Here is a 17,773-nt window from a genome sequence, read left to right as displayed (position 1 = left end):
ATCAGTAGGTTTGCAGATGACACCAAGCTGGGGGCAGGAGTTGATCTGCTGGAGGGTAGGAGAGCACTGCAGAGGGACCTTGCCAGGCTGGACAGATGGACAGAGTCCAAGGGCATGAGATTGAACACATCCAAGTGGTGGGTTCTACACATTGGCCACAACAACCCTATGCAGTGCTACAGGCTGGGGACTGAGTGGCTGGAGAGCAGCCAGGCAGAGAGGGACCTGGGGGTACTGATTGATAGTAGGCTGATGTGGTCGTTTGAGGCTGTGCCTTTAAGAACAAACACTGCTGGAACACACTGGCTAATGTTTTTGGTACTAGAACCAAAACATTCTGATATTCTAAACGAATTTCATTGGTTGATAAACAAAAATTCAGCTTTAGATTGTGAAGCGGTTGGAAAATTTTTTCCTCAGTTCAGTTCGGTTTGGGAGTTGGGGGAGTTTGGTGTTTCAGCCTGTTCTCCCTGCCTGCTTCTTCTGCGAACTGCTGGACTTGGCCTTCAGATAAGCAAACACTAATCCTGCATGGGCTTTTGAAGCTTGCTAACAACTCTTTTCCTTAGTAACTTGCCTTTCTCTCTCTCTAACCCCTTTTTGGGGAAAAAGGGAGGTAAGGGGGGGAGAGAGGGGGTTCCAAAGAGGGGATCCCTCCCTGAGGGAGGGATTTTTGTTGTGTTATTTGTCTTTGCTGTGTATTTCTGTGTATATATTGTAAATACCTGTATATATTGTGTTATATATAACCTGCTTTCCATATATGCTTGTAAATATATAGCTTTTGCTCTTCGACTGAGTTAGCTGTGGTTTCTTACTCTGTGGAGGAGGGAGAGCTAAGCCCTCTCTCAACCTATCACATTTATTGGCTGCCCAACGTGGGGCACGAACCCACGACCCTGAGATTAAGAGTCTTGTGGCAAAAAGCTCCAGGTGAGACACGTGGACGACCTCTTGGTTTCTGGAGTCGAGGTTACAGAGGTTCAGAGGCTAATTACACTCCAACAGAGAAAGAGATTCTAGCTGCCTATGAAGGAGTGAAAGCAGCTTCTGAAGTAATTGGAACTGAGTCACAACTTCTCTTAGCTCCCAGATTGCCAGTTTTGAATTGGATGTTCAAAGGCAAGGGTTCCACACCACATCAGCTGAACATGAGCCAGCAGTGTGCCCAGGCAGCCAAGAAGGCTAATGGCGTCCTGGTCTGTATCAGGAACAGTGTGGCCAGCAGGAGCAAGGAGGTCACTCTCCCCCTGTCCAACACGCTGGTCAGGCCACACCTCGAGTCCTATGTCCAGTTCTGGGCCCCTCAGTTTAGGAAGGATATTGAGTTGCTGGAAGGTGTCCAGAGAAGGACAACAAAGCTGGGGAGGGGTCTGGAGCACAGCCCTGTGGGAGAGGCTGAGGGAGCTGGGGTTGTTTAACCTGGAGAAGAGGAGGCTCAGGGGAGACCTTCTTGCTGTCTACAACTACCTTAAGGGAGATTGTAGCCAGGTGGGGGTTGGTCTCTTCTCCCAGGCAACCAGCACCAGAACAAGTGGACACAGCCTCAAGCTGCACCAGGGAAGGTTTAGGCTGGATGTTAGGAAGAAGTTCTTCATAGAAAGAGAGATTAGCCATTGGAATGTGCTGCCTAGGGAGCTGGTGGAGTCACCATCACTGGAGGAGTTTAGAAGAAGACTGGATGGGGTGCTTGGTGCCATGGTTTAGTTGATTAGATAGTGTTGGGTGATAAGTTGGACTTGATGATCTCAAAGGTCTCTTCCAACCTGGTTAATTCTATTCTATTCTACAAAACAATGAGGTCCATAAACAGTCTCATGTAACACTAGTGTTCAAAAATATACTGCCTAGGGAGAATTCTTTAGTGATAGTTAGGATTAAAAAATATGTCCCTTTTAAGCCAACCAAGTTATGAAAGAGTAGCTTTTCTAGGTAAAATGCTTGTTAAATGTGGTCCTTAGTCTCTTTCAGGCTAAGTGCAAGAATATGTAAAGTATATAGAAGTGCCTGATAATTTCTACCCTACTTGGTTCCATCTTGAATCAAGTATGGCTGAAAATCATGCAGACAGAACTGCTAATAGAAATCCCAGTTCCCACCGTGATCAAAATTTAAGTCCAATCTACTGCATGTAATACTTCCCATGACTGATTATTTCCTATTACTCTTGTCATTCTTTCCTCTTCTGTTCTGCTTCTTTCAGAGGCTGTTGAATGATGTGTGAGGAACATGAGTGACTCCACATCTGCCATCTTTTCCTGCACTGTTGTTTTATATTTTTGTGTGTGTCCTGTTTCTTCAAATTTCTGCATAGAAAATTACCCCTAGCCCATCCAGCGGTGATGGCTTCCAGTTCTAGAGGCATTTCATGAAACTCTGCTGCAGATCTTGTTACCATTTTCTAGGATACAGTCCTGAAAAGGTTTACCACTTTCTGGCCTGAAGACCTGAACATTTCTTTTTCAGAACTACATCTTGGAGAGCTGCTCTTTTGTCAACTCTGATTACTTTTGGCCACTTCTCAAAATCACTCTTTCTGCGGCCTCACCACAGGCCTTCTGAGTTATCATCGCAGCTCCCTTGGGAAGGGAGTTTGAAGGGAGTTCACAGTTAAAAACCAGGGATAAGCTGTTCAAAGAGGTAGAATAGGCAATATGGAAATGCAGGGTTTATTAGTGCAGGTTTATTAAAAACAGGAGATAGCTTCTGTTGCAAAGCATATGAGAGGACAGGCTAAAAAGATACACACAGGGAGATGTGAGAATAGCTTTGGAAGAACACAATGTAGCTGTGCTGTTCCCGGGGTACCTAGCGGATGAAGTAATGCTCTGGCTCTTGTTTCAACATGGATTCTGTCCATATCCACAACATTTCCTGCTGACCTATTCTCAGCAAGTTTAGCTAGGTATTTAAAGACCACGAGCATGGAAAGTGGTGTAGGGAGTTGCCAAACACCACTCGGCATAACATGCAGTAATTATTTGGCACAAACAAACCCCTGTACAAATACCCCTAGCATTAAGATTCCATCAGGAGGACATGTAAATTCCTCCTGTTCTTCCAAAGGATTTTCACTGTTTTGTTTGGAATGTCTTCAGACAGAGGGTATCCATAGTAGTGCATACAGCACCTGACTATGTGAGTCTGCAAGCATTTTGGAGAACAGGATTAGAATCCCAAGTGAACTAGTCAAATTCACATGGATGTGGTCTGTAAAGTAGGATGCAATTCAGTATCATAGAATCACAGAATCAATAAGGTTGGAAAAGACCTCAGAGATCATCAAGTCCTACCTATCACCCAACACCTCAGGACTAACTAAACCATGGCTTCAAGGGCCATGGCCAATCCTTTTTTGAACATCTCCAGGGATGGTGACTCCACCACCTCCCTGTGCAGCACATTCCAATGGGCAATCTCCCTTTCTTTCCCCTGACACAGCTTGAGACTGTGTCCTCTTGTTCTGGTGCTGCTTGCCTGAGAGGAGAGACCAACCCCCACCTGTCTACAGTAAGAGTAAGTGGTAGGTTCAGCAATTACATATAAATGCATGTTAGGTAGATACATATTGATACATAACTATCAGTAACAGTTCTACAGGGAAGGGTCTGAAGCGTTGCAGTGGATCACAAGCTATACATGAGTCAACAATGCCATCTTGCTGTGAGGAGAGCAAAGACCACACTGAGGTGAATAAACAGGAGTGTCGCCGGCTAAGTATGGGAAGTCATTTTTCATTCAGGGCTGATAGGATCTCATCTGAAGTGTTGTGACCAGTTCTGAATACTGCACTGCAAGAAAAAGATGACCTGCACTGGAGAGTTCTAGGGAAAGCACCAAGAAAGATCAGAAGTCTTGAAAACCGAACCAGTGGAGAAAGATTAAAAGACTCATCTTAAATTTGTTTCATTTTGAGTGGGGAGACAGAATTAGCCTTCTGCAAAGAGTTAAAGGGACAACATGGTCTCTAATGCTAGCCAATATATCAGAAGCAAACTAATTTTCTGTGAGAGATTCAGACTAACCAATGGGGAAGTGTCAGTAAAGGTTAGTCAGGGTAAAGCACTGGAATAGGTTGTCAGGAAACCTCCAGCCCTGGAAATTTTAGAATAGGTTATATTAACACTTTTAGCTAATGGCATAGGCATACTTGCCCATTATTTGTACCATCTGACAGAAGCAGATGACAGCTAAGGGTTACTTCTGCCCTGTTCTGTGACTTCTCAAGCACAAGCCCTATGAGGAGAGGCTGAGGGAGCTGGGGTTGCTTAACCTGGAGAAGAGGAGGCTCAGGGGAGACCTTATTGCTCTCTACAACTCCCTGAAGGGAGGTTGTAGCCAGGTGGGGGCTGGTCTCTTCTCCCAGGCAACCAGCACCAGAACAAGAGGACACAGTCTCAAGCTGCACCAGGGAAAGTTTAGGCTGGAAGTTTAGGAAGACGTTCTTCCCAGAAAGAGAGATTGGCCATTGGAATGTGCTGCCCAGGGAGGTGGTGGAGTCACCATCACTGCAGGTGTTTAGGAGGAGACTGGATGAGGCACTTGGTGCCATGGTTTAGTTGATTAGTTGGTGTTGGGTGATGGGTTGGACTTGATGATCTCAAAGGTCTTTTCCAAACTGGTTAATTCTATTCTATTCTATTCTATTCTATTCTATTCTATTCTATTCTATTCTATTCTATTCTATTCTACTCTACTCTATTCTATTCCATTCTATTCCATTCCATTCCATTCCATTCCATTCCATTCCATTCCATTCCATTCCGTTCATTGTTGTATTTTTTCCACATGTTCCAGGATCTTCAGTCATTCCTTAGGTCAGCCTCATCTTTTCTATTCATCAGAAGATTTTCCACTGCGGAGCAGTGCAAAGAGGATTTCAGATTTTGACTGCAAAACCTTTCTTCTCACCTTCTGAAGTGTCTGCAGCAGCCTGCCAGCATACTGCTTTACTTATTGTTTGTGCTTTTAGTGATTATTTATAAAATAACTGACATGCAGCTTTAAGAATTACTCTTCTGTTTCCCCTTTGCCATTTGTTGTCATCTTGATGTGCACCAGATAGGCAAAATAAGTGATGTTAGGAAGGGTTGTTCTTTAAGATGTAATAAAGAGGAAAAATCACTCCTTAGAACTGAAATCTGTAATTTCCTCTTTATTCTTTTAAAATATGGAATAAAACTAATTCATTTTTCATTCCATAGATGGAAATGGAAGAATCAGCTTCCCAAACACAAGTGATGGCGGAGCCTCACCATTTCCCAGGGTTGAACGTCTCCTGCCCCAATGGACTAGTATTAACTTTCCTTGGTGAGAGTATTGAAGGTTAGTTTTCTGAGCCACTGCAAAGTAAGGAATTGAAAAGAAGTAAAAATTATTTCTGCCTTGATGGGTTTGGATGTAACAATGTGATCTTCTTTGTTTCCTTTTTTAAGCCTTTGATTGCTGAGTCTGTCATAATGTCTATTTAATAGTATTTCACAGAATCATAGAATCAATAAGGTTGGAAAAGACCTCAGAGATCATCAAGTCCAACCTGTCACCCAACACCTCCTGACTAACTAAACCATGGCACCAAGTGCCACATCCAATCCCCTCTTGAACACCTCCAGGGATGGTGACTCCACCACCTCCCTGGGCAGCACATTCCAATGGCCAATTACTCTTTCTGGGAAGAACTTTCTCCTCACCTCCAGCCTAAACTTTCCCTGGCACAGCTTGAGACTGTGTCCTCTTGTTCTGGTGCTGGTTGCCTGGGAGAAGAGACCAACCCCCTCCTGGCTACAACCTCCCTTCAGGGAGTTGGAGAGAGCAATAAGGTCTCCCCTGAGCCTCCTCTTCTCCAGGCTAAGCAACCCCAGCTCCCTCAGCCTCTCCTCACAGGGCTGAGCTTGAGGCCTTTCCCCAGCCTCATTGCCCTTATCTGGACACATTCAAGAGTCTCAATGTCCTTAAACTGAGGGGTCCAGAACTGGACACAGTACTCAAGGTGTGGCCTAACCAGTGCTGAGCGAAGGCCAATAACTCTTTCTGTGAAGAACTTTCTTGAGCCTAAACTTCCCCTTGTGCAGCTTGAGACTGTGTCCTCTTGTTCTGGTGCTGGCTGCCTGTTTGAATGGGTGCTATGTGCTAGTAAGTAATTCAGAATTTGTTTTCAGGTTTGAAAGGTAAAGCCACTACAGCTGAAGCTGAGAAAGAGGTGGTAAGAAGTGAGGATGAAGCAGACAAAGCCAAAAAAGGGGAGTTTGAGAATGGTCAAGCCAAAGCAAATGAAGGAACGGAGGAAGAGGTTATGGAAAATGGAGAGATGGAACATGAGGTCTCAGAAGGTGACATAAAACACAAAGACAGCAAAAGAGAACAGGCCAAGCAGCCTACTCTGGAAATTCTGGTTAGGCAGAGTTATCCCCAAAAGGTGAAGAACACTCATCTATATACATCTGTGGCAAGATGGTCAGAACAGGAAGTGTCAAGAGTTATCACTGGTCAAGGAACTGTCATCAAGTATATGATGGATGGTTCTACCCAGGTATGTTTAGCAGAATTCATTGAAAGCCCCCTGCCTGTATGATGACCCTTGAACTTGTGCTTGTCAACCAAGATAGATAAGTGCCCAGCTTGTAGATGGAGTTAAGTAACCACTGATTCATGCAGCCATGTCAAGACTGAAATGCTCTTAGTTTTGTTTGGAATCAGAACTTAAGTCACATAGGTAGCTTTAATGATGAAAATTTCAGGCATGTGAAGATTTTAGGTGATTTTGAGATTAGGCAATAGCCAAATATGGTTTTGTGACCAATATTGCTGGACTTAACCATCTGCAGTGTGAGTAGTTGGGCTTTGGGTGTTTTGGGGAATACAAAAGCATCCATGTAATTTTTCAGTCATGTAAACAGCCATATGGGATTCAGAAAAGAACTCAACTGTTCTTCAGTCCTGCAAACACCTTAAGGTATCCTAAATTTTCACCCAAAGGCTTTACATTCCTAAATAGCTTTTTTTTTTTTTCACACATACTTGGGTTGCTCTGGATGCTAGTTCCTTTTAGGTGCTGTAGGCTAGATACCATCTACAGGCAACTTCCCTTTTAAAGTGTAAGACTCTGTGTAGTTGGGAAAGAGGTGACAAGTCACCAGGTTTGACTGCCAAAAGAATTCCTTATTTCCTCAAGGTGTTTTTTTCTAGGTAGATCCTAACTCCTCTTTGCTTTCATTCATCACATTAGATCTTAAATCATTTAGCCAGGATTTTTGAGACACATCAATTTCAGAAGGATGCAGACAAACTGGCTGCTCTCTGTCTATATATTCTCAACATACTGTCTGCTGACAGGAGAATGTAGCTCTTGTATGTCTAGCATGATTGTACCACAGGTTTTGTACAAGCAGATTGTGAGTATGTCCTTCTTGATATTAACTTAATGTTTATGACTCATCCAGAAACTTACCACTCCCTCACTAAGTTTGCAGATGACAGTAAGCTGTGAGGGAGGCTTAATCTGCTTGAGGGTTGGAAGGCTCTAGAGGGGTGCCTGAACAGGCTGGGTGGAAGGGCTAAGGCTAATTGTGTGAAATTCAACAAAGCCAAGTGCTGTGTCCTGCACTTGGGTCACAACAACCCCATGAACACCCAGAAGTGAGAGACCTGGGGGCACTGATCCACAGCCAGCTGAACATGAGCCAGCAATAGTCAAGAAGGCCAATAGCATCCTGGCATCTATCAAGAATAGTGTGACCAGCAGGACAAGAGAAGCAATTGTTCTCCTGTACTCAGCACTGGTGAGGCCACATCTTGACTCTAGGGTTCAGTTATGGAGCCTTCACTTACAAGGAGAACATAAAGGTAGCAGAGCAGGTGCTGGGAAGGGAAGCGAAGCTGGTGAGGGTCTGGAGGCCAGGTCTTGTGAGGAGTGGCTGAGGCAACTGGCATTGTTTAATCTGGAGAAAATGAGGCCAAGAGGAGACCTTCTCACTCTCTACATTTCCCTGTCAGGAGGTTGTAGTGAGGTGGCTGTCAGTCTCTTCTCTTTAGCAACAAGTAATAGAATGAGAGGAAGAGGCCTCAAGTTATACCAGGGGAAGATTAGGTTGGTTATTAGAACAAAAACTTGTCTCACTGAAAGGCCACTCAAGGTTTGGCTTAACCAGTGCTGAGCACAGGAGCAGAATGACTTCCCTGCTCCTGCTGACCACACTATTCCTGATGCAGGCCAGGATGCCATTGGCCTTCTTGGCTACCTGGGCACACTGCAGGCTCATGTTCAGCTGGTTGTCAACCAGTACCCACAGGTCCCTTTCTGCCTGGCTGCTCTCCAACCACTCTGACCGCAGCCTGTAGCACTGCATGGGGTTGTTGTGGCCAATGTGTAGAACCCTGCACTTAGATGTGTTCAATCCCATGCCCTTGGGCTCTGCCCATCTGGCAAGGTCCCTCTGCAGAGCTCTCCTACCCTCTAACAGATCAACACCTGCCCCAGCTTGGTGTCATCTGCACTCCCCTCATCCAGATCATCAATAAAGATATTGAACAGCTCTTTCTTTTTGAGATAGTTTCTTTGTTTTTTGTATTCATGCTGAGAATCTTCTACTTCCCCCACCACCACCACCATCACCCTCAATATTCTAGTGACTGTTGCATTTGTGACACACTCTTTAGGGATTTTCTCTTAGTGTTTGAAGTGATTTTATCCTCTAATGTGTCCTTTATTGCTGTAGATTCTGTTTGCTAATGGCACAATAAGTAGGAGTCCTGATTCTGGCCCAGTTCTACCACCACCTACAATGTCAGATAAACAGTTACCAGAATTGGAGCCTTCACCTGAGACCAGCACTAAGAAAGGTAACATTTTCAGTGTTTTGTGCATATTTGAAGTTACTTAATAAAATCCACATTTCTTTAGTCTGAAAATTCTGCCAGTGTGAAAAAGGGACACAGTCTCAAGCTGTGCCAGGGGAGGTTTAGGCTTGAGGTGAGGAGAAAGTTCTTCACTCAGAGAGTTGTTGGCCATTGGAATGTGCTGCCCAGGGAGGTGGTGGAGTCACCATCCCTGGAGGTGTTCAAGAGGGGATAGGACGTGGCACTTGGCGCCATGAGGTCTGTGGTGACAGGTTGGACTTGATGATCTTTGAGGTCTCCCCTTAGTGATACTGTGATACTGTGATACTGCAGTTTGATCTGTATTCAGTGGTGATTTGTTAGTTTTATATCAAATAAATTTTCCTCTACTCCATATGTTTTTTTTCCATCTGGCATGCTAGGACTTTAGTAAGTAAATGGGTGTGTAAGAACTACATCAGTAGCAGAGTGATTGAAACCTCAGTTTAAGAAGGACATTGAGACTCTTGAATGTGTCCAGAGAAGGGCAACAAAGCTGGGGAGAGGCCTTGAGTACAGCCCTGTGAGGAGAGGCTGAGGGAGCTGGGGTTGCTTAGCCTGGAGAAGAGGAGGCTCAGGGGAGACCTTATTGCTGTCTACAACTACCTGAAGGGGGATTGTAGCCAGGAGGGGGTTGGTCTCTTCTCTCAGGCACCCAGCACCAGAACAAGAGGACACAGTCTCAAGCTGCACCAGGGGAGGTTTAGGCTGGAGGTGAGGAGAAAGTTCTTCACAGAGAGAGTCATTAGCCATTGGAATGTGCTGCCCAGGGAGGTGGTGGAGTCACCATCCCTGGAGGTGTTCAAGAGGGGACTGGATGTGGCATTTGGTGCCATGGTCTAGTCATGAGGTCTGTGGTGATAGGTTGGACTTGATGATCCTTGAGGTCTCTTCCAACCTTGGTGATTCTGTGATTCTGTAATTTAAAATAAATCCTTTACATTAGTGTAAAACCCTCACTACAGCTTTTAGTTTTGATACTGAGAACTGCTTCTTTCACTGAGGACTGACTACTTTTCTTTCTCATTTTCTGTATTCCAAGGCACCTACTGTTGGCCATTATTAAGTGGTTGTATGGACTTTTTTTGTGTCCCAGTATAACCATTCCTAATATCTTGTTTCTCTGAGACCCAAATAAATGTTTTCTTCTTTCCTCAGCGAGCAGTCTGAGATCACTGTCAGTGCTCCTTGATGCAAACAGTGATTATGATCAGTCATCATAATATGTTATAATTTACTGGAATTATCTACATAAAAATTGCTGCTAAAGAGAAAAACCTCTCAGAAAGAGACTTTCAATTCATAAAGTCCAGTCCTTGTTCTGAAGGTATTCCTTAGGATAACTGGAAGAATGTTGGAGAACTTACCTGGCTAACTATCTTCTAATTTTTCAGTCTCAGTGTCTGTGGACAGTGTATATCCTTTATTCCTTATCCTTTATTTAGAATCACCTTTTAGAATAGAATAGAATTAGAATTTGAATAGAGTGGAGTAGAATAGAATAGAATAGAATAGAATAGAATAGAATAGAATAGAATAGAATAGAATAGAATAGAATAGAATAGAATAGAATTAACCAGGTTGGAAGAGACCTTTGAGATCATCGAGTCCAACTCATCACCCAACACCAACTAATCAACTAAACCATGGCACCAAGCACCCCATCAGGTCTCTTCCTAAACTCCTCCAGTGATGGTGACTCCACCACCTCTCTGGGCAGCACATTCCAATGGCCAATCACTCCTTCTATGAAGAACTTCTTCCTAACATCCAGCCTAAATCTCCCCTGGCACAGCTTGAGGCTGTGTCCTCTTGTTCTGGTGCTGGTTGCCTGGGAGAAGAGACCAACCCCCATGTGGCCATGTGGCTTCAGGTAGTTGTAGGCAGCAATATAGGTCTCCCCCGAGCCTCCTCTTCTCTTTTTCCCCAACCTTTCCTCTCTACTCCGTAGTCTTGGCAAACTAATTCTAAAATGTTTCATCTCTTTGTTTGTTTTTTGTTTTGTTTTGGTTTTAGCTTTTTTAACTTCCCTCTGAACCATGCTGTTATCTTTTGCATACTCTAAGTTCCTTTTCTTGGCTATGGGAGACCAGAGTTCTCTATCCCATTCTTATTAAGATCTCTCCATTAGCTTTCACAGCGGATCTCCATCCCTTTTCTTCCAGCGCACTAGGGGAGTTCCTCATCACATCTTCACCCTGATAACTTAGAGTCATTCTGTATGGATGATACCTTCAGGTCTGTCTTCTACTCTTGCATATTTGTCTGAGGCATAAATGATTTCTATTCCTCTTTGCATTAAAAATCAAGGAATCATAGAATCAATAAGGTTGGAAAAGACCTCAAAGATCATCAAGTCCAACCTGTCACCAGAAATACTATTCTTATAAATCTATGGGGTTTATATATGTATATATATAATTATATAAGTAAATACTATTCTAATAGGCTGTTTCCATTTCCTAGTGCTTTCACCTTCAAGCTCTTGGGGCAGTTTTGGATGCTTTTGTCCTATAACCAGTCAGATTTTCTTTGGCATTACAGTCTCTTCCAAAGTCATGTCATAATCAGCTGTCAGTAGCACGCTTTTTACTTTGTCTGTGTCATCAGTTGTAGTGTTGTGATGGTTTAACCCAACCACCCCAACAAAAAGCACAGCTGAAGTCAGCCAGAGAAGTGAATGAAGGCTGTATTTTACAAGCAATAATGAAATGCAATGAATATATACCAAATATACACTATTTACAGTATTATACAAGAATTTACAAGAAAAGAAGCAACACAGAAATCCTCCCGAGCAGGATCCCACCTCGGGTTCCCCCCAAACTCTCTCCCTCTCCCCTTTCCCTCTAGTTAATTAGAAGAAAAGAGAAGAGCAGAAAAAAAGGATGTTAGGGGAATTTCAGTAAGTTCAAAGCTTTGTTAAGAAGTTAGCTGCTTATCTTACCAGTTTCTGTCCAGGGTCAGCATGCATGCCAAGAGAAAGACAGAAGCCAGAGTGAGAACAGGATGTAAGATCATAAGACTACATCCCACTCATCCACCAATGAAATTCCTTTAGTATTGTTTTCTTTTTGTTTTCCTTTTTACACCCAAACATTCAGCTGGAGAATTCTGCAGCTGTCCTTTCCTAAAGGCACAGCCTAAACTGTCACACCAGTGAACACCTTAAATCAGATTAGTTCAAGGGCACACTGTAGAGGAACAGCACTGGCAGTTGATAAGTAGCCTGATAAGTAGCTTTACTTTCAATTCTATCAAAACTGATGCTCACAGAAACGCTTAACTTCATTGGTCTTTTTGTCTTCTGCCTTAGAGGATACCAAGTTTGATACAGAACTGTTTGTTTTTGCAGAAAAAGGCGGTAACAAAACCAGTACATCACACCCAAGCAAGGACGAGTTATGCGAGAATACCGCGAAGGGTCTGGTTGATTCTGAGCAACCTCAGGAGAGCCAGGCAGGAACCTGGATAACAACAACTCCATCAGGCTTTCAAGTGGGCACTGAGGGAGCAAAGAGGATGGATCTGAAGCCATTGCTAATCTACCAGGCAACTGACCCAGCTGATGGAACAGTATTATGCTTTTTCTGTTATTATTGCAGTCTGCTAAAGCTAAGAGGCATAAAGGTTGCAGGATTTGTTGGAATGGAATGGAATGGAATGGAATGGAATGGAATGGAATGGAATGGAATGGAATGGAATGGAATGGAATGGAATGGAATGGAATGGAATGGAGAGTAGAATAGAATAGGAGTAAAGCAGGTTGGAAGAGACCTTTGAGATCATCATGTCCAACCTCTCATCCAACACCACCTAAACAAATAAACCATGGCACCAAGCACCCCATCAAGTCTCCTCCTGAACACCTCCAGTGATGGTGACTCCACCACCTCCCTGGGCAGCCCATTCCAATGGGCAATCACTCTCTGTATAGAACTTCTTCCTAACATCCAGCTGTAATGGGTTGGGGCAGACCCCCTCCCCACCACATGCAGAAATAACGACTCAAACAAACAGATTGCAAAAGTGGTGGAAAGTTTAAATAGAGAACAGTGAGTGTGTACAAAAAGGAAACATAGTGACAAGAAAGAGACCAAAATAGACCCAGAAAGATCCCATCCCCACCTGAGGGTGCACCCAAAAACCCCCCAGGGCTCCTCCTTCCCCCCCTACTACTAGGCTAGTCTCAGCTGGCCAGATCTGAGACTGCCCATCCCCCCATGGCCTTGGGCCTAGGCAGGCCCATGGCCAGGAGACATCTCCCCCAGTTACCGGGTGGCAGAGAGGAAGGAAAGAGGAAGTACCAGACCCTGCCACAAAATTTATAGTGGTGCAAGGGATTATGGTAGAAATACCTAATTTGCTGTGTCCACCCACTGGGCTGGACTTCTGGACACAGGAAACACCCCTGTAGCAGAGGGCACCCAGCCCAAACTACGACACCAGCCTAAACCTCCCCTGCGCAGCCTGAGACTGTGTCCTCTTGTTGTTCTTTGAACGTTAATCCTGCAGGTCATATCATCACGCTGTTGCTAATACAGAGGCTTTAGATGTCAAAGAAAACACAAGTCCTCAGTCTCCAAAGCAGAATTTGCAGCAGTGCAGTTTCAATAGGTTCAGTACATAATGCCTTGTTTTTCTGTTGTTGCCACTGCAAGTGTCACAGAGCTGGGATGAGCGAGTGTTCCTTCATTGTTTCAGTTCATGACAGTTCGAGAAGATGAAGTGGTAATAGTCGAGAAGCCAGATGGCAGCAGAGTAGTAGATCATGCTGATGGTACTAGGATCACAACTTTTTATCAAAGCTGTGAAGAAGTACCAGAAGATGGAGAGGAAACAGGTAAAAGCAAAAGGGAAGCATTTACCTCTACTATGTCTCATGAAGCAAATAATCATCAAAATAAAATAGAATAGAATTAACCAGGTTGGAAAAGACCTTGAAGATCATAGAGTCCAACCTATCACCCAACACCATCTGATCAACTAAACCATGGCACCAAGTGCCTCATCCAGTCTCTTCCTAAACACCTCCAGTGGTGGTGACTCCACCACCTCCCTGGGCAGCACATTCCAGTGGCCAATCTCTCTTCCTGGGAAGAACTTCTTCCTAACATCCAACCCAAACCTCCCCTGGTGCAGCTTGAGACTGTGTCCTCTTGTTCTGGATTAGAGGGTGCTGGGTGATAGGTTGGACTTGATGATCTCAAAGGTCTCTTCCTACCTGCTCTATTCTATTCTATTCTATTCTATTCTATTCTATTCTATTCTATTCTGTTCTGTTCTGTTCTGTTCTGTTCTGTTCTATTCTTTATTATTTCTTAGATAAACCCTTGGAAGTCATCAAAAGGAAGGCGAAATATATCCAAGTAGAGAATCCTGAGTTTGCTACTGTCAAAACAAATTGTGAGGACGGTACCTGCTGTACCACCTTTGGTGATGGGACATCTATTATAGCAAAGCCACAAGGAACATATCAGGTGGGAATTATTTTCAGTTTGTGACAGCAAAATGTATTTTTGTATTCCAAGTTCCCTGCCAACAGTGTCTCTCACCTTGACTATTTGGACTCCCTTCTCAAAGCTATAATTCCCTGTCTTTAATACTCCACCAATATTTAGATTTTAGAGGTCCTAGCTAACTGGAAGCTGGCAAATGGCCCAATTTTCACAAAGGGCAAGACTCAAGACCCTGGTAATTATAATCTCACTTCAGTGCCTGGTAAAATTGTGGAGAAGGTTAGGGTTAGGGGGTTAGGGATAGGGGGTTAGGGTTAGGGGATTACTGAAAAAGCACTTGAGAGAGAGTGCAATCATTGGTCATAGCCAGAACAAGTTCACAAGGGGAAAGTCCTGATTAACCAACTTAATCTCTTTTTATGACAAGGTCACCCATCTAAGGACCAAGGGAAGCCAGTAGATACTTGGAGGGTTTGGATTTTAGAAAACCTTTCAGTACTGCTTTTCACAGTATTCTTCTGGGTAAAATGTCCAGTACACAGCTAGACAAAGTCCATCATACTTTGGGTGAGCAATTGACTTGCAGATCAGGCTCAAAAGGTTGTAGTAAATGGACTTACACCAGGTGGAGGAGAAAATTCTTCACAGAGGGAGTTGTTAGCTATTGGGATGTGCTGCCCAGGGAGGTGGTAGAGTCACTGTCCCTGGAGGTGTCCAAGAGGGGTTTGGACATGGCACTTGGTGCCGTGATCTAGTAGTCTTGAGGTCTTGGGTGACAGGTTGGACTTGATGATCTTTGAGGTCTTTTCCAGCCTTGTTGATTCTATGATTCTATGGTGACCAGTCACCAATGGGGTTCCCCAGGGCTCAATTTTCATGCTAGTGTTCTTGAAAGTTTTTATTAATTATCTGGATGCAGGAATTGAATTCAGTACATTTGATGATGATAGTAAACTTGGAGGAGGTGTGGACTCCCTTGAGGGTAGAGAGGCCTTACAGAGAGATCTGGACAGACTCGAGAGCTGGGCAGTCAATACCCATATGAAATTTAACAAGAGTAGGTGCCAGATTCTCAGACTGGGACAGGGTAATCCTGGTGCTAATCTCCTCTCTCTGGTGACCAGTGATAGGACAGGAGGAAATGCGGTGAAGCTGTGTTAGGGGAAGTTCAGCTTGGTGTTGTGGGTTAACACCCATTCTGTGAACAGGGTGGAGGGCTTGCAAGTGCTTTGCCCTCCCTGCAGAGCATTTTCCCCCTGGGAAACTGAGTCTGTTCCACTCCCCTCTCCCTGCCCAGCTAGGGTATAAAAGGGAAGGCATTGGAGTCATTAGCTCCCCTTTTGGCTCCTGCCTCTCCTGGATGAGAGCTGCTGCAGCTGCCTTCCTGCTCCTCTGCCATGTGGCCTGATCCTTCTCCCTGCTGCCTCTGTGCCTCTTCAGAGAGAGACTGGTTTTGTATTCTTCTTCTTTGTCCCCCTCCCATCCATCCTTGTTCCTTGCCCTTGTGAACCTTACCTGTTATTGTTATACACACACACACACACACACACACATATATATATTGTTTAAAGACAACTCTTTACCTCTCTACTTCCAGGCCAACTCCAAATTATTGTTTGGTGGATTTGCTCCTTTCCCTTTATTTCCCTTTCTGTTGGGAGGGAGGAGGGGAGAGCAGAGGAGAGATTCTCAGCCTTGCCCCCATCTGAGCTCTTAACTCCCAGTTAAGGATTAAACCACCACACTTGGACACTAGGAAAAGGTTCTTCACTAAAAGGGTGGCTGATCACTGGAACAACCTTCCAAGGAAATGGTCATGGCAACAAGCCATGAGTTCAAGGAGTATCTGAACAACACTTTCACTCATATGGTTTAGTTTTAGGTAACCCTCCAAAGAATAGAGCCTCAATGATCTCTATCATGAGACTCAGCTGGACTCAATGATCCTTACAGGTCCTTCCAACTTGAAATAGTTGAGATTGAGATGGCTGAGATTTGTGTCTGTGTTTCATTTTCCTGGTACCTATAAACTGAAGATTTCACCTTTCAGAACTGAACCTCTTCCCTTCTTCCCATGATAGGTTTTGCCCATCAAAGCAGGCTCTCTTTTCATTGATGAAGATTGCTCAGCAATTTATACCCATGAAGTTTACAACTTCATCAGCAAGAATGAAGAGCAACAAGCAGGGAGATACATTATGAAACACACTTCAGGCACTCTTTGTGAGGTGATGGATCCTGAAGGAAATCTTTTCAAGGTAAAACACATAGAAAGAAACAAGATCTTGCTCATAGACTTGTAGTGTTTATTCTTAATATAGCCTACATAGCCAGAAGGAACAGCTCCTGAATCCTGTCTCTGATATGTTCTTGTGGATGTGATGGGTTTCTCCTTTTTGGTATTTCCCTCTTTTTAGAGAGATTGAAGTGAAACATACAGTCTGCAGTTTACCTCCCCTGTAAAGTTAGTTACCTTAACTAGCATGACTTGTCTTACAGCAAAAAATTATCTCTACAAATGAGGATTAAAAATGAGAGAGGATTCTGGCTTTTCACAGTATTCTTCTGGATAAAATGTCCAGTGATCCATAGAAACACTCTAATCTGCCAAATAAAGCAAATACTGTTGTAAAAGGAACAATTCAGTGTAAAGCCATACTGATTGTGCTCTGATCTTGCAACACCTAAGAGAGATTTTTAAGCTAGGTTAGTATTTAGGGTTGAGTTCAGGAAATATCACCTAAGTGTCTATGACCTACATACTGTAGAATAGAATAGAATTAACCAGGTTGGAAAAGACCTCAGAGATCATCAAGTCCAACCTGTCACCCAACACCTCAGGACTAACTGAACCATGGCACCAAGTGCCACATCCAATCCCCTCTTGAACACCTCCAGGGATGGTGACTCCACCACCTCCCTGGGCAGCACATTCCAGTGGCCAATTACTCTTTCTGGGAAGAACTTTCTCCTCACCTCCAACCTAAACTTCCCCTGGCACAGCTTGAGACTGTGTCCTCTTGTTCTAGTGCTGGTTCCCTGGGAGAAGAGACCAACCCCCATGTGTCTACAACCTCCCTTCAGGTAGTTGTAGACAATAATAAGAGCTATGATTCTATCTTCCGGGACCCTCAGTTTAGGAAGGAGGTTGACTTGCTGGAATGTGTCCAGAGAAGGGCAACAAAGTTGGTGAGGGGTTTGGAACACAGCCCTGTGAGCACTGGAATAGGTTGTCAGGAAGCCTCCATCCCTGGAAATTTTAGAATAGGTTATATTAACACTTTTAGTTAATGGTATAGGCATACTTGCCCATTATTTGTACCACTTAACAGAAGTAGATGACAACTAAGGGTTACTTCTGCACTGTTCCATGACTTCTCAAGCACAAGCCCTATGAGGAGAGGCTGAGGGAGCTGGGGATTGCTTAACCTGGAGAAGAG

At 44.0% G+C, this 17,773-nt stretch overlaps 1 protein-coding gene across 1 annotated transcript in view; it reads left to right on the top strand.

Annotated features, from left to right (window-relative positions):
• SPAG17 (sperm associated antigen 17) overlaps positions 1-17,773 on the top strand; it is a 143,098-nt gene that overhangs the window by 91,970 nt on the left and 33,355 nt on the right. The window contains exons 25-31 of the mRNA XM_054163906.1: positions 5,205-5,325; positions 6,159-6,529; positions 8,715-8,838; positions 12,230-12,450; positions 13,579-13,717; positions 14,200-14,354; positions 16,415-16,591. Of these exons, the coding sequence (XP_054019881.1) occupies positions 5,205-5,325; positions 6,159-6,529; positions 8,715-8,838; positions 12,230-12,450; positions 13,579-13,717; positions 14,200-14,354; positions 16,415-16,591 (1,308 nt within the window). The remainder of the gene's footprint in view (positions 1-5,204; positions 5,326-6,158; positions 6,530-8,714; positions 8,839-12,229; positions 12,451-13,578; positions 13,718-14,199; positions 14,355-16,414; positions 16,592-17,773) is intronic.

This window comes from Dryobates pubescens, chromosome 8, assembly GCF_014839835.1.
Source record: "Dryobates pubescens isolate bDryPub1 chromosome 8, bDryPub1.pri, whole genome shotgun sequence".
NCBI classification, from domain to species: domain Eukaryota; kingdom Metazoa; phylum Chordata; class Aves; order Piciformes; family Picidae; genus Dryobates; species Dryobates pubescens.
The sequence above is the reverse complement of the archived record's forward strand: the minus strand, read 5'-3'. Positions and strand labels throughout refer to the sequence as shown.